Genomic DNA, 16,964 nt, shown 5'->3' on the forward strand with positions numbered 1-16,964 from the left:
TACACATCACCCCATGTCCATGTCTCATCCTATTTTAAATGGAACAAAGTGACTTTCAGAGGTTGGGAAGTGCATAATTACATAGACTGGAGTCTTTGGACTTTGATCATAATTATAGTGCTTTATCCATCCATCACTTGTTGCTTGAGGACTATTTCTTGGTGAATTCTTTAAAGGAGATAGAAACCCTGTCAGGACAAATTTGAGCTGCAAACAGCTAATCAAAAACTTGGCTCTCTTGACTTGAAACAGATTGAAAATTGCCACTTTAATCTCACAATCCATTTGGCTTTTAAGTAAAGTGAGAACATGAAGTCTCTCTTTGGAAAGACATGCATCTCCCATTGTTCACATCACTGGGTACCTTTTTATGAGCTTCGACTGGGATATTCAGTCCAAGTGCTCCTCCCCGCATAGAGTGGTTCTCAAAACTGGGTGTGTATACAAGCAAATCTTCTGGGGTGCTTGATAAAAATGCTGCATTTTGCATTCCTTCCCTCATGCTCAGTTTCTCAGAGGGTGCCATCAGTGTAATTGGAAACCTAAAATTAACTGGGAACCTTATAGCACAGAAGGCCTACAACTATTTCCCCCAAGAGTGGTCTGAATTGTCTGAGAAGTACATGAATCAAAATTATTTTTGTTTACAATGAAATTCCAAGGCTCCAGCTAGACTTATCAAGTTATAGTCTCATGTTATTGAGTCTCAGCTCTCTGAATTCCTAACAGCATCAGAAGTGAATGTATGTATTACTGAGTTTTCCTGAGTATGAATTTGGCTGTCAGTTTCAGTCACTTCCTGAAAGTCAAATGTATTTCCCTAAAAACCTTTTTGAGGAACGTTAACAGAGGCTTCCCTAGTAGCTCAGTTGGTAAAAGAATCTGCCTGCAATGTAGGAGACCCAGGTTTGATCCTTGAGTCAGGAAGATACCCTGGAGAAGGAAATGGCAACCCACTCCAGTACTCTTGCCTGGAGAATTCCATGGACAGAGGAGCCTGGCATGCTACAGTCCATGGGACAGCAAAGAGTCAGACACGATTGTGTGACTAACTTTCACTTTTCACTTTTTTTCAACAGATGCTACTAACCAAAGTCACTCTTCCAACTTGCAGCCTTCATGGTGGGTGCTTTGTACTTGCAATTCTCAGGCTGCACATCCAGGGCCTTCTACCCTCTCTTGCACCTCACTGTAGTATTTTGATGCATGTAGTTCTTCTTTAAAGCCCTGAGGTCTAGGATTGTATCTTACTCATACCGTTTATCTTTCCCACTCAGCACCAAGAAAAATAGATAAAATTCAGCTGTGAAGCCATCTGGACCTGGGCTTTTGTTTGATGGAAGATTTCTGATTACAGTTTCAATTTCCGTGCTTGTGATGGGTCTGTTAAGATTTTCTATTTCTTCCTGGTTCAGTTTTGAAAAGTTGTACTTTTCTAAGAATTTGTCCATTTCTTCCACATTGTCCATTTTATTGGCATATAGTTGCTGATAGTAGTCTCTTATGATCCTTTGTATTTCTGTGTGGTCTGTTGTGATCTCTCCATTTTCATTTCAAATTTTATGGATTTGATTTTTCTTCCTTTGTTTCTTATGAGTCTGGCTAATGGTTTGTCAATTTTATTTATCCTTTCAAAGAACCAGCTTTAGGCTTTGTTGATTTTTGCTATGGTCTCTTTTGCATTTATTTATGCATTTATGGTCTCTTTTGCATTTATTTCTGCCCTAATGTTTAACATTTCTTTCCTTCTACTAACCCTGGGGTTCTCCATTTCTTCCTTTTCTAGTTGCTTTAGGTGTAGACTTAGGTTATTTATTTGACTTTTTTCTTGTTTCTTGAGGTAATGCCTGTATTGCTATGAACTTTTCCCTTAGCTGGGTTTCTATGCATATTTTGATTTATTTTTTGATTTCTTCTGTGATTTGTTGGTTATTCAAAAATTTAGAGAAGAGCTAACACCTATCCGACTCAAACTCTTCCAGAAAATTGCAGAGGAAGGTAAACTTCCAAACGCATTCTATGAGGCCACCATCACTCTAATACCAAAACCTGACAAAGATGCCACAAAAAAAGAAAACTATGGGCCAATATCACTGATGAACATAGATGCAAAAATCCTTAACAAAATTCTAGCAATCATAATCCAACAACACATTAAAAAGATCATACACCATGACCAAGTGGGCTTTCTCCCAGGGATGCAAGGATTCTTCAATATGCACAAATCAATCAATGTAATACATCACATTAACAAATTGAAAAGTAAAAGCCAATGAGTATAGTTTCTGATCTTACATTTAGATCTTTAATCCATTTTGAGTTTATTTTTGTGTACGGTGTTAGAAAGTGATCTAGTTTCATTCTTTTACAAGTGGTTGACCAGTTTTCCCAGCACCACTTGTTAAAGAGATTGTCTTTACTCCATTGTATATTCTTGCCTCCTTTGTCAAAGATAAGGTGTCCATATGCGTGTGGATTTATCTCTGGGCTTTCTATTTTGTTCCATTGATCTATATGTCTGTCTTTGTGCCAGTACCATACTGTCTTGATGACTGTGGCTTTGTAGTAGAGCCTGAAGTCAGGCAAGTTGATTCCTCCAGTTCCATTCTTCTTTCTCAAGACTGCTTTGGCTATTCGAGGTTTTTTGTATTTCCATACAAATCTTGAAATTATTTGTTCTAGCTCTGTGAAAAATGTGGCTGGTAGCTTGACAGGGATTGCATTGAATTTGTAAATTGCTTTGGGTAGTATACTCATTTTCACTATATTGATTCTTCCGATCCATGAACATGGTATATTTCTCCATCTATTAGTGTCCTCTTTGATTTCTTTCATCAGTGTTTTATAGTTTTCTATATATAGGTCTTTAGTTTCTTTAGGTAGATATATTCCTAAGTATTTTATTCTTTTCGTTGCAATGGTGAATGGAATTGTTTCCTTAATTTCTTTTTCTACTTTCTCATTATTCGTGTATAGGAATGCAAGGGATTTCTACATAGGCAAAACACTCTCAGACATAAATCACAGCAGGATCCTCTATGATCCACCTCCCAGAATTCTGGAAATAAAAGCAAAAATAAACAAATGGGATCTAATTAAAATTAAAAGCTTCTGCACAACAAAGGAAAATATAAGCAAGGTGAAAAGACAGCCTTCTGAATGGGAGAAAATAATAGCAAATGAAGCAACTGAAAACAACTAATCTAAAAAATATACAAGCAACTTATGCAGCTCAATTCCAGAAAAATAAACGACCCAATCAAAAAATGGGCCAAAGAACTAAATAGACATTTCTCCAAAGAAGACATACAGATGGCTAACAAACACATGAAAAGATGCTCAACATCACTCATTATTAGAGAAATGCAAATCAAAACCACAATGAGGTACCACTTCACTCCAGTCAGAATGGCTGCGATCCAAAAATCTGCAAGCAATAAATGCTGGAGAGGGTGTGCAGAAAAGGGAACCCTCCTACACTGTTGGTGGGAATGCAAACTAGTACAGCCACTATGGAGAACAGTGTGGAGATTCCTTAAAAAATTGCAAATAGAACTACCTTATGACCCAGCAATCCCACTTCTGGGCATACACACCGAGGAAACCAGAATTGAAAGAGACACATGTACCCCAATGTTCATCGCAGCACTGTTTATAATAGCCAGGACAAGGAAACAACCTAGATGTCCATCAGCAGATGAATGGATAAGAAAGCTGTGGTACATATACACAATGGAGTATTACTCAGCTGTTAAAAAGAATTCATTTGAATCAGTTCTGATGAGATGGATGAAACTGGAGCCAATTATACAGAGTGGAGTAAGCCAGAAGGAAAAACACCAATACAGTATACTAACACATATATATGGAATTTAGGAAGATGGCAATGATGACCCTGTATGCAAGACAGCAAAAAAGACACAGATGTGTATAACGGACTTTTGGACTCAGAGGGAGAGGGAGAGGGTGGGATGATTTGGGAGAATGGGAATTCTAACATGTATACTGTCATGTAAGAATTGAATCGCCAGTCCATGTCTGACGTAGGGTGCAGCATGCTTGGGGCTGGTGCATGGGGATGACCCAGAGAGATGTTGTGGGGAGGGAGGTGGGAGGGGGGTTCACGTTTGGGAACGCATGTAAGAATTAAAGATTTTAAAATTTAAAAAAATAAAAAAAATAAAATAAAAAAAAATAAAAATAAAAAAAAAAAGCCAATGAGTATCTCAAGAGATGCAGAGAAAGCCTTTGACAAAATTCAGCATCCATTTATGATAAAAACTCTCCAGAAAGCAGGAATAGAAGGAACATACCTCAACATAATAAAAGCTATATATGACAAACCCACAGCAAACATTATCCTCAATGGGGAAAAATTGAAAGCATTTCCCCTAAAGTCGGGAACAAGACAGGGTGCCCACTTTCACCACTACTTTTTGGAAGTTTTGGCCACAGCAATCAGAGCAGGAAAAGAAATAAAAGGAATCCAAATTGGAAAAGAAGAGTAAAACTCTCACTGTTTGCAGATGACATGATCCTTTACATAGAAAGCCTAAAGACTTCACCAGAAAATTACTAGAGCTAATCAATGTAAAGTTGCAGGATATAAAATCAACATGCAGAAATACCTTGCATTCCTATACACTAATAATGAGAAAATAGAAAGAGAAATTAAGGAAACAATTCAATTCACCATTGCAATGAAAAGAATAAATTTCTTAGGAATATATCTACCTAAAGAAACTAAAGACCTATATATAGAAAACTATAAAATACTGGTGAAAGAAATCAAATAGGACACTAATAGATGGCAAAATATACCATGTTCATGGATCAGAAGAATCAATATAGTGAAAATGAGTACACTACCCAAAGCAATCAATAGATTCAATGCAATCCCTATCAAGCTACCAACGGTATTTTCCACAGAGCTAGAACAAATAATTTCAAGATTTGTATGGAAATACAAAAAACCTCGAATAGCCAAAGCAATCTTGAGAAAGAAGAATGGAACTGGAGGAATCAACCTGCCTGACTTCAGGCTCTACTACAAAGCCACAGTTATCAAGACAGTATGGTACTGGCACAAAGACAATGGAAATATAGATCAATGGAACAAAATAGAAAGCCCAGAGATAAATCCACACACCTACGGACACCTTATCTTTGACAAAGGAAGCAAGAATATACGATGGAGAAAAGACAATCTCTTTAACAAGTGGTGCTGGGAAAACTGGTCAACCACTTGTAAAAGAATGAAACTAGATCACTTTCTAACACCATACACAAAAATAAACTCAAAATGGATTAAAGATCTAAATGTAAGACCAGAAAATATAAAACTCCTAGAGGAGAACATAGGAAAAACACTCTCTGACATACATCACAGCAGGATCCTCTATGACCCACCCCCCAGAATACTGGAAATAAAAGAAAAAATAAACAAATGGGACCTAATTAAACTTAAAAGCTTTTGCACAACAAAGGAAACTATAAGCAAGGTGAAAAGATAGCCTTCTGAATGGGAGAAAATAACAGCAAATGAAGCAACTGACAAACAACTAATCTCAAAAATATACAAGCAACTCCTGCAGCTTAATTCCAGAAAAATAAACGACCCAATCAAAAAATGGGCCAAAGAAGACATACAGATGGCTAACAAACACATGAAAAGATGCTCAACATCACTTATTATCAGAGAAATGCAAATCAAAACCACAATAAGCAGTCAGAATGGCTGCTATCCAAAAGTCTACAAGCAATAAATGCTGGAGAGGGTGTGGAGAAAAGGGAACCCTCTTACACTGTTGGTGGCAATGCAAACTAGTACAGCCACTATGGAGAACAGTGTGGAGAGTCCTTAAAACTCTGGACATAGAACTGCCTTATGACCTGCCTCTTGAGAAACCTATATGCAGGTCAGGAAGCAACAGTTAGAACTGGACATGGAACAACAGACTGGTTCCAAATAGGCAAAGGAGTGCGTCAAGGCTGTATATTGTCACCCTGTTTATTTAACTTAATTGTAGACTACATCATGAGAAACGCTGGGCTGGAAGAAGCACAAGCTGGAATCAAGATTGCTGGGAAAAATATCAATAACCTCAGATATGCAGATGACATCACCCTTATGGCAGAAAGTGAAGAGGAACTAAAAAGCCTCTTGATGAAAGTAAAAGAGGTGAGTGAACAAGTTGGCTTAAAGCTCAACATTCAGAAAATGAAGATCATGGCAACTGGTCCCATCACTTCATGGGAAATAGATGGGGAAACAGTGGAAATAGTGTCAGACTTTATTTTGGGGGGCTTCAAAATCACTGCAGATGGTGACTGCAGCCATGAAATTAAAAGATGCTTACTCCTTGGAAGAAAAGTTATGACCAAACTAGAAAGCATATTCAAAAGCAGAGACATTACTTTGCCGACTAAGGTCCATCTAGTCAAGGCTATGGTTTCCCCAGTGGTCATGTATGGATGTGAGAGTTGGACTGTGAAGAAGGCTGAGCACCAAAGAATCGATGCTTTTGAACTGTGGTGTTGGAGAAGACTCTTGAGAGTCCCTTGGACTGCAAGGAGATCCAACCAGTCCATTCTGAAGGAGATGGGCCCTGGGATTTCTTTGGAGGGAATGATGTTGAAGCTGAATCTCCGGTAGTTTGGCCACCTCATGTGAAGAGTTGACTCATTGGAAAAGACTCTGATGTTGGGAGGGATTGGGGGCAGGAGGAGAAGGGGACGACAGAGGATGAGATGGCTGGATGGCATCACTGACTCGTTGGACGTGAGTCTGAGTGAACTCCACGAGATGGTGATGGACAGGGAGGCCTGGCATGCTGCAATTCATGGGTTCACAAAGAGTTGGACACGACTGAGCGACTGAACTGCACTGATGATCCAGCAATCCCACTGCTATGTATACACACTGAGGAAACCAGAACTGAAAGAGACACGTGTACCCCTATGTTCATCACAGCACTGTTTATAATAGCCAGGACATGGAAGCAACCTAGATGTCTATCAGCAGATGAATGGATAAGAAAGCTGTGGTACATATACACAATGGAGTATTACTCAGCCATTGAAAAAAAATTCATTTGAATCAGTTCTAATGAGGTGGATGAAACTGGAGCCGATTATACAAAATGAAGTAAGCCAGAAAGAAAAACACCATACAGTATACTAACGCATATACATGGAATTTAGAAAGATGGTAACGATAACCCTGTATGTGAGACAGCAAAAGAGACACAGATGTATAGAACAGGCTTTTGGACTCTGTGGGAGAGGGAGAGGGTGGGATGATTTGGGAGAATGGCATTGAAACATATGTAATATCATATATGAAATGAATCACCAGTCCAGGTTCGATGCATGATACTGGATGCTTGGGGCTGGTGCACTGGGACGACCCAGAGGGATGGTACAGGGAGGGAGGAGGGAGGGGGGTTCAGGATGGGGAACACAGATATACCTGTATATCTGTGGCAGATTCCTGTTGATGTATGGCAAAACCAATACAATATTGTAAAGTAATTATCCTCCAATTAAAATAAATTTAAAAAATAAAAAATAAAAATGCAAAAAAAACCAGAAAAATAGATAAGCTCATGGAATATTTTAGTTAAACAAACAAATCAAAACAAAACAAAAAAAAAGGGTTTAAGTTCCATATCTACAATTTGAGGATAAAAATTCATTATCTGGTGAATTTGTTTCCTATTGCAGCTCTAACAAGCTATCACAAACTTGTGGCTTAAACCAACCCAGATATATTATCTCACAATTCTGCAGGTTAGAAGCCTGAGACAGATTTAACTGGGTTGAAATCAAGATGTTGGCAGGCCTGTGTTCCTCCTGGTGGCTGTTAAGGAAAATCTGTTTCCTTGCCTTTTCCAGTTTCTAGAGACAGCCATCCTTCCTTGGCTCCTGATCCCCTTCCATCTACAAAATCCATTAAATCTTCACTCACCTCATATCACTTTGACTTTCTACCTCCAACTTTCACTTTTAAGGAGTCTCGTGATTATGTACCACTTGGATAGTCCAAGATAATCTACCTATTTTAAGATCAGCTGATTAGCAGCCTTAATTCCATATGCAACCTAATATCTCTTTGCTGTGTGATATAACATATAATCATGTGTAATATAACATAGTTCCATAAAAAACCTAAATATAGAGCTACCATATGACCTGCAATCCACTCCTAGGCATATATCTGGAGAAAAACATGATCTGAAAAGATACTTGCATTCCAATGTTCATTGCAGCACTGTTTAAAATAGCCAAGACATGGAATCAACCTAAATGTCCATCAACAGAGGAATGAATAAAGAAGAATCTAAATCTTCTAAAAAGAAATAATCCAAATAAACTTATAAAACAGAAATAGACACAAAGAATTCAAGAACAAGCTTATCCTTCCAGGGGGAAGGGTGGGGGAAAAGGATAGATAGGGAGTTTGGGATGGACATGTACTGCTATATTCAAAATGGGAGGCCAGCAAGGACCTACTGCACAGCACATGAAGCCCTGCTCAACATTACATGGCAGCCTGGATGAGAGGGGAGTTTGGGGGAGAATGGATACATGCATATATATGGCTGAGTCCCTTTGCTATTCACCTGAAAGTATCACAACACTGTTAATCAGCTGTACCTCAATACAAAATAAAAAAAGAAGACATGACTATCGCTGGAGACCATTATATTGCCTACCTCATCTGTCCTGCTGAATCAGCTACATAACGTGTTGAATAACACTTTGTTACTCATAAAGTTCTATATGGATCTAATAAAATAGTATGTTTTGTGGTCGAAAGCATTGATTGGGGGAGAGACTTGGATTCTATGCTTGGTTCTGCTACTATTTTTGTATGTGATTTTGGGCAAGTCCCTTAATCTCTCTAGGTTTTAAATTTCTCAATTCTAAAGCAGAAGAATGGAGACAAATCAACATCATGGGGCAGGACTCATAATCACCGTTGTGCTTAAAGATCATATAGAGCAAAATGAAAGCTAGGTATGCCTCCATGAGGACACAGTTGTTTCTGGGAAGGAAACTCCAGTTCACCAGTGTGCTGGACACACACTAGTTGTTGTTTAGTCACTAAATCATGTCCAAATCTTTTGTGACACCATAGACTGTAACCTGCAAGTCTCCTCCATCCATGGGATTCTCCCGGCAAGAATACTGGAATGGGTTGCCATTTCCTTCTTGATGGGATCTTCCTGACCCAGAAATCAAACCTGCCTCTCCTGCACAGAAGGTAGATTTTTTTTTTACCATTGAGCCACCAGGGAAGCCCCTATATACACAACAGTAGAACCTAGCAGTACACTAAGTGGATGAATTTAAGAGTTAAGTGGGTTATTATTTAATTATCAGTGTTTCAGCTATGAACAGTAGACTACAAGTTGTTATCCCTGATTAACTTATTAGGAAATTTTGATTTGGATGGCTTAAGTAGTTTCCATTAAAGTCACATGATCAGTTAGTGGTGGCCTTAAGATTATTACCCAGAACTTTTGATGAGTCCTATGTGCCCTCAGCTGACACACTTCCCTGCCTCTCTGCCATTTAAATGCACTCACAGTTCAGGAGCTGTGTACAGAATTATAGTACATTTTACTCTTGGCTAACAACAGTGGGTCATAAAGGTCTTTTGGCATTTATTCTCGTGAAAATTATAAGGGTTGGAAGCAGATTTTTCTTGACTACAATTGGTGACTACATTAGTCCCTGTTGATAAACTGTATCTTTATTTTACTTTATGAATCAATTCTCCCTGCCCTCTGCCTTTCTTCATTTCAAGTACTGATGTAAAAGCTATACAGATTGCAGCATGTTGGCTCATTCCTTTCAGTCAGACAGAGAAATTTAGTGATTATGGAACTGGCTAAAATTAATGGATTAGCTGTATTAAAAATGGTTTGCTCACTGAAATGGATGGATACATCCTTAAATGGCATCAAAATTATATTATTAAATGATATATTAATTTTCAAAGTCTCCATGTGTACATAAAGAACACTATGGGCACAGTTTTCACATTTCTACTGGATGTGATCCTGAAAGGAAAAAGCATCTGAAAAAAGAGTAAATTAAGAGAGTTTAATAAAGGGACTATTGATGAAGGGAGAAGAGATATGGTATGACATTTTGGACTTAGCAGTGGCTAAAAATTGTTACACCCCTAAGTTTGAAGGAAAAGGAGAATAGAGAGAAGTTACTCAAACTCAAGATACCCAGACCTGTTTTAAGAGCCCCTGTAGACCTGCAACCTTTAGTGGAAAACCCAACGGAGAAGCAGGTAAACATAAACCCCCAATTCATCCCCCTCCTGTCCTTTGATCTCCTGCTAAAGGTACCCACTGATTGAACCCAAGAAAAAACAGAAGAGAAAGGAACTGCTTCATAAGGAAGTCTTCATAAGTCAGCTTCCTGGGATTCAGAGCAAAAGGATGTAGGATGGATGTGGAGAAGCAAACTGAAGACACTCTACACGAAACTGACTGCATCTGTCTTTATGAGACTGTATTTGACAAATAAAATGATCCTCCGCTGTACGTTCACTGTCACCCACAGCCCTTCTTGTCCTTTTGGGATGAATTTAGAAAGCACAGTTTAAAAAATTGACCTTTAAGCCAGTAAAGCATAAAATTCACAATCAATATGTAATTTACACAGGAAATACTTCTTACTCATCCATACAGTACTTTAACAGTTTAAACTTCTTTGAGTAGATGGTGACTGAAAAAACAAACAAAGAAACAAACTCAAAATCATTTTACCAGTGGTTCAAATTGTAATATGTTTTACTCTCTCTTATTTTAGTCCTCAGCTAAATGTTTCAAAATTTAATCTTGATTCCTTTTATTATTTTCACTGGTTAATCTTCAAAATGACATTTGGAGGAATTCAATCTGTTTTTTAGAATTACTTGGTTAAAGAGATCTATGTTAAAAACAAGGCGGCAATTCCAAAACTAATTATGCAAAAAGGCTTAAATTATAATCCAAATGATAAATTAACAAAATTTAATTCCTAAAATGCTAAAATTTAGATTCATTTTGAATATTTATAAATAAAAATTAAACAGACTTATTGATTATGGTTTTAATTTATAAGGAACTGGTATCTTACCATTTGGCTCTTGTTTATTGATTTCCACAATTTCATCTATTTTTTAAAAAAATGAAGGTAGCAATAAAGTGACAAAACTTGTGATTTGTCCACCTTCTCCTCTTGTATATAGCTTAGATAGTTTCAGTATCTTTCTGTATCTTTGATTTTCAGAAAAGTTTTTGTAAAAACTACAGTAAATTAGCATCCACATCAGAGCACAACCAAATGCATAATATGTTAATATGTTCAGGTGCAAAGAGAAAAAAAGCAGAGGGTGAAATCTAAATTTTAACGGAGAATGATTACCATCATACTTTGAAATGTATATTAAAACTGGCTTTTGGGGAAATGGCATTAACATTCAGTAATAAATGATAATAGCAGCTCTCATTTATTGTATTCTTTGATAAAAGGAAATTCATGCATAAGGTGGCTTACAGCTAAAAATAACCAGAAATCCTGTTCTTTCCTTTTATGAAAATTCTCTTTTATAACTTCTTTCTAAAGACAAGGTCAGGAAAAAGACAAATTTAACTATGTAGATGACTATGATTATGGAATGATTAAATTTGGTCTTACTTAAAATAGATTTTGTAAACTGAGAACTACAAGGATTGTCTGCTTAGAAAAACCAGCTCAGACATATTCACTCCTGAGGAATCAAACATAATATTGTTTGATTCTTTCTTATAGTGATATTCTAGTTATTCATTCATTTATTCCCTAAACAGTCTAGACAGAAAAATATAATAATTCAGAATTTGAAATATCTGACAGTGGTTAAAAATATGAGGAAAATGTTCATTATTAAATATGTAAGTATTGTAGAGTTAAACATAATAGCAATATCTTGTTCATTTTCGTATTTCCAGTGCCTTGCTCAGCGTAAGTAGACGGTTGGCAAGGAACATTTTTCTTTAGTTTATTTTCCAATTAAGTTTTAATGACAAATGGAAAGTAGATAATCTTACCTAAAACAATTTATTTGGCAAATAAATGTTCGCTGATCACTCTGCACCACCATCTCACAGCTGCCCAACATGAACCCCCCTTCCCCAAAAGTGACACTTGCCATTAGGTTCAGAGATTCAGCAGAATTTAAAACATTTTTAAAGTACTATTATTATTTTAAATTTTACAGTCTGTCAAAAATTGAGATGATATTTGCTCCATCAATGGGCAGGTTGGTGGGACACTCTGAAAAGCAATTTCCTTGTGTATTCATATTTATAGGCTTCCCTCATCAATCATTAGAAATACACCTGGACAGAGGTCTTCCTGATTGACATGCAGATTGCTAGTCAATAGAAGAAAGTTTCTTCTAGAGCTGAGGTAGATCCAAGCACCCACTTTAAAAAAAGATGTCCTCAGGGAACACATTATACAGCTAATTTTTCACCAGAATTATCCTCTTAGAAATATTCTTTCAAAGATTTTATTGAAGTAGAAAATGTTGAGGCTGGAAAAATTTTGAAAACTAGAAAATCTTTAATATTTCTCTCTTTATCCACTCATTCCACAATGCCAACGAAATCTTATATAAGAACATGAATTCTAGAGCCATTCATTTTTGCTACGATTGTTTGCAATGCACAGCAAGGCAGGAATCAAATCACCATACACATTTCTAACTTCAACCCGGAGAACAACAAACTTGCTTTCTCTCTCTTTCCTCTTTCTTCTTTTCTTCTCTTACTCTCTCCACCATTCCATTCACGTTTCTCCCTTTCTTCCCTTCTTCTGCTTTCTCATACAGTCAGTCCACCAGAAATATCACAGGGAAAGACGTTGTGTTTAAAGGGTTGGCCAAAAAGTTCATTTGGATTTTTGTGTAAGATGTTATGGAAAAACCTGAACGAAATTTTTGGCCAACCCAATACATAGTCTACATTATTGCTTACATGGTAATAACTCATATTAATGAAGAAAGATCACATGGCCTCCTTAATTGCCTGGGCAATTGGACAGTGAGTCCTGGCCAGAGAACCTACTCTGCTGCTGAACTGATTCTCTCCTAGGCACTCGTGGTGAATGACAAGTTAACTCTTTTGGAACCACATCGTTTTCAACAGCCAGAGGACCTCCCTCATTAGTCTCAGAAAATAAAGTATGAAATTCCGACATCAAATCTCATGCTGTTAAATTAACAACATCACACTGCTACATACAACTTGAATATTTCCCATAACTTTATGACTGGAAAAACACTGTTCAGATTTCATTTACCAGTTTAAAAATAGCAGCCTCTAATTTGAAACACGTACACACACACACACACACACTGTGCACACTCACTAATATTCCCTCTTAGTGCTAGGCAAACATTTCTTCCAATAAGCAGAAATAAAATTCAGGATAATTATGTTTTAAAAGTCGGATTTGTCAAAAGATGATGTTTGTTTTGAAACAAATCAAGAAGAAAATATGCTATAGAGCCAAAATGACAAGCCACAATCTGTTTAGTATAACAATGGCTATTTATCTATTTTTTATTGCATAAATCAAAATTACTCTGTGTTTATTTTGACTTGAAGATCATTCACAGTCTATCACGTCCCTATCCAATGAAATGTCTTCTACTTGGGTGGGTGAGTGCTGAGCCCGGCAAATAACAGATTTTAAAAACCTTAAAATGGTGTGACAATTTTCTGAGACATCATGGGAAGACTGTCTTCAAACTTTGTTACTTTGTACATTCAGATAGGAACTAAAAAATAAACTAGAAGAGATGCCCACAGACCACTTTAAGTCCACAGAAAGTGCAAAATAATCTCACTGTGTTCATAAACAAAGAGAGGCTGCTCTTGAATACAGCAGAAACACTCATCATACACAAGGCACTCCAATTAAGTTTCGATAGAAGTTTATCTCACGTTTAAACTCACCGCTGGATGTAAGGGTCGGGACAGTACTGTAGGGTGGCACACCGTGAAGTTTCAAAATTCATTTCCTTCAACTCTCTTTGATATCAATAAATGGAGAAAAGTATATAACATATACACATATACCTGTGTATACATAGATATCAAGCCAGGAGGCTTAAAGCAATAGGGTCAAATGCTATCAGACATAGACGTGTAGACACTTTCCCCCTTCACACATATTTGAAAAGAGGCGGAGCATTTCTCAATTTGAACCAATGAGATTCATCAAGTGATTAAAACACCAGAAACAGTCGAATCTTACCAGCTGGGCATCCTCTCTAAAGTTGTTCTTCCTTTTCTACTACGGCTTTAGAGTCCTTCATGTATAGTGGCCACACTCGTTGGCAATTTGGAGTCATCTCTGAACTTCTGGTCTCTCTGGTGATTGGATGCTGGCATGAGTGGCATCAGAGTTTAATTTCAGCAGCCTGGGCTTTCACAACAGAGCAGAGCTAATGAATGTCCACCCTGCTCCAACTAATTAATGCTTCCTCGTATCTGCATACTGATTTAATTTGAGGACTTCTGTGACTGCTTCTGTAACTAAGTATTTCACAGAGCTGCTTAGGAAGTTGTTTTTTTTTCTTCTTCTTCTTCTTCTTCATCTCCACCTCTCTGCCCTCCCCCAACCCCCCCTTCATTCTCCCTTTCAGCCAACCGCCTGTTGTGGTCACAATCTCAAATAGCAAAGAGGGGGAAATTCCTTGATTATATTTAACCTAGAACTCACTCTTCTCTCAACTAAAAGAGATACCCATTCACATCCCCTTAGTATTGCCTTCCCTAAATTAAAAAACAAAAACAAAAAAAACCTTTATTGAATTTTTAAAATATCCTACCTCAAACACACACTCATAATTTTCTTAAAGCATATTAATGGAAAATAATGTAGAATTTTTGACTATTTTGAAGCTTACAAAATTATTTCAAATTGCCTGTTACTGGAAACATTTAAGGTCTTTCTGTCTCTCTCAGTCTTTCCACATTTTTATTTATGTCTATTGTTTTGGCTGGTTTTTAGCTCGAGCTACTTTGGAGTAAAACCATTAACTTGTTCATATATCCAAAACAATATATCAAAAGTCTACATACAGAATAATTCACTTCCTTTCTGAATATAGGCTGTAAAAACCAATCATGGTTTTGTGGATTTGGAAATTGAATGAAATATGATCCAGAAGCTAAATTAAAATAGACTCCAACAGAAAAAAAAAAAAACAAACCTAAAAACAAAAAGTGTGTCCAAGTGTCACTAACAGAGTAAGTTCACATCCTCCATTCACCCCTAATCACAGGTCACCTGTAAACTGGTGATATCAGAAGTTGTCAAAGTTGTGAGATAATCTAAAGTCCTTTTCAGAGCAGTTTGACATTTCCTTTTGAGAAAATTTGGTTCAAAATGTGTTTCATAAAAATATTTTATTTGTTGCTGCAGCCAGGATAGAAGGGAGAAGCTATTTAAAACTTGACATTCTCTTCCTTACTTAGCCTGAGAGTGTCTAACATCTGTGAATTGTGAAATTCACAAATATGCCGGCCTGAGCCCCAGCCAATTTAAACAGCTTGTTCTACAAAATGGGAAACTTGAGGGAAGATCATTTTACTAATTAATTATAGATTTGTTAATTGGAGTTAAAGTGTTTGGCTTTACTCCCTGCTATTAGCAAATACAGATGACCAGAATATACAGAGTTCTTAAATTAAAAATATTCAATATCCTTTGAGCATGGCCAAGTCCCACCACACTGTGTCTGGCTTTTCCCATTTATAAAATGGGAGGTGAAATAGTGATCTCAAGTGTAGTGCTTCTCAAATGTTAAAGCACTTGCGAGTCACCTGGAAATCTTGTCAATGCAGATTCTAGTTCCGTAGGTTTCAGATGGGGCCTGAGACTCTTCATGTCATACAAGCTCCCAGGTGATGGGTGCTGCTGGCTTTAGCATCACACTTTGAGTATAAAGATCCAGTGCTGTTTTCAGGCCTGCTTTTTATATACTTCTAGGAAATAACCATAACCCTTCCAAATATTTTAATTACCAGCAGAGGCTCTTGGTTCCCAAATATTAATAAATTATTAATTTTAAGCATTCTTAACATGCTTTTCATTTCAAATTTTTTACAGTTTAATTTATTTTAAAAAAAGACCATTTAAAATGTATGCCCTGACATCAATGTTATTTTTAAAAATCCTAAATTTGTTAAGAGGGACAGATATTAAATAGTGATATATATATATGTATACACATATATATATATACACACACTTATATATATTACCCCACTCCAGGTGGCACAGTAGTAAAGAATCCGCCTGCCAGTGTAGGAGATACAAGGTTCAGTCCCTGGGTTGGGAAGATCCCCTGAGAACGAAATGGCAACCCATTCCAGTATCCTTGCTTGGAAAACTCCATGGACAGAGGAGCCTGGCGGGCCACAGTCTATGGGGTCACAAACAGTTGGACACAACTGAGAGACTAAACTGAGCTGATATATATAATTTATAATTATGAAACATACTGGCTCCTATTGCTTTGCTAAAATAAAAGCAGAGAGCTGTCCTGATCAGGGGCAAAAGGAAGACTGTCCAGTACTCAACAACACACCAACGGCCCCCAACCATCCAGAACCTGGGGAAAATACATGACAATTCTACAGTTACCAAAATTGCCACTTTTATTTATATTACTTCCCTCTTCACCCAGGGAGCTCAGGTTACTACATTGTTGTTGTTTAGTTGCTAAGCCATGTCTGACTCTTTTGTGACCCCATGGACTGAATCCCACCAAGCTTTTCTGTCCACGGAATTTTCCAGGCAAGAATACTGGAGTGGGTTGCCATTTCATTCTCCAGGGTATATTCCTGACCCAGGGATTGAACCTGAGTCTCCTGCATTGCAGGGAGATTCTTTACCAC

The 16,964-nt window shown here is 37.2% G+C and overlaps 1 protein-coding gene across 4 annotated transcripts in view; it reads right to left on the reverse strand.

The window, feature by feature from the left end:
* TP63 (tumor protein p63) overlaps positions 1-14,157 on the reverse strand; it is a 266,572-nt gene extending 252,415 nt beyond the window's left edge. For 2 of the 4 annotated variants that reach the window (XM_018046624.1, XM_005675125.2), the window contains exon 1: positions 14,013-14,157. In XM_018046624.1, the coding sequence (XP_017902113.1) occupies positions 14,013-14,074 (62 nt within the window). In that variant the 5' untranslated portion in view covers positions 14,075-14,157. The remainder of the gene's footprint in view (positions 1-14,012) is intronic. The other 2 variants (XM_018046627.1, XM_005675129.3) reach the window with 2 other exon arrangements.

The sequence above is a fragment of the Capra hircus genome, chromosome 1, assembly GCF_001704415.2.
Source record: "Capra hircus breed San Clemente chromosome 1, ASM170441v1, whole genome shotgun sequence".
NCBI lineage: Eukaryota > Metazoa > Chordata > Mammalia > Artiodactyla > Bovidae > Capra > Capra hircus.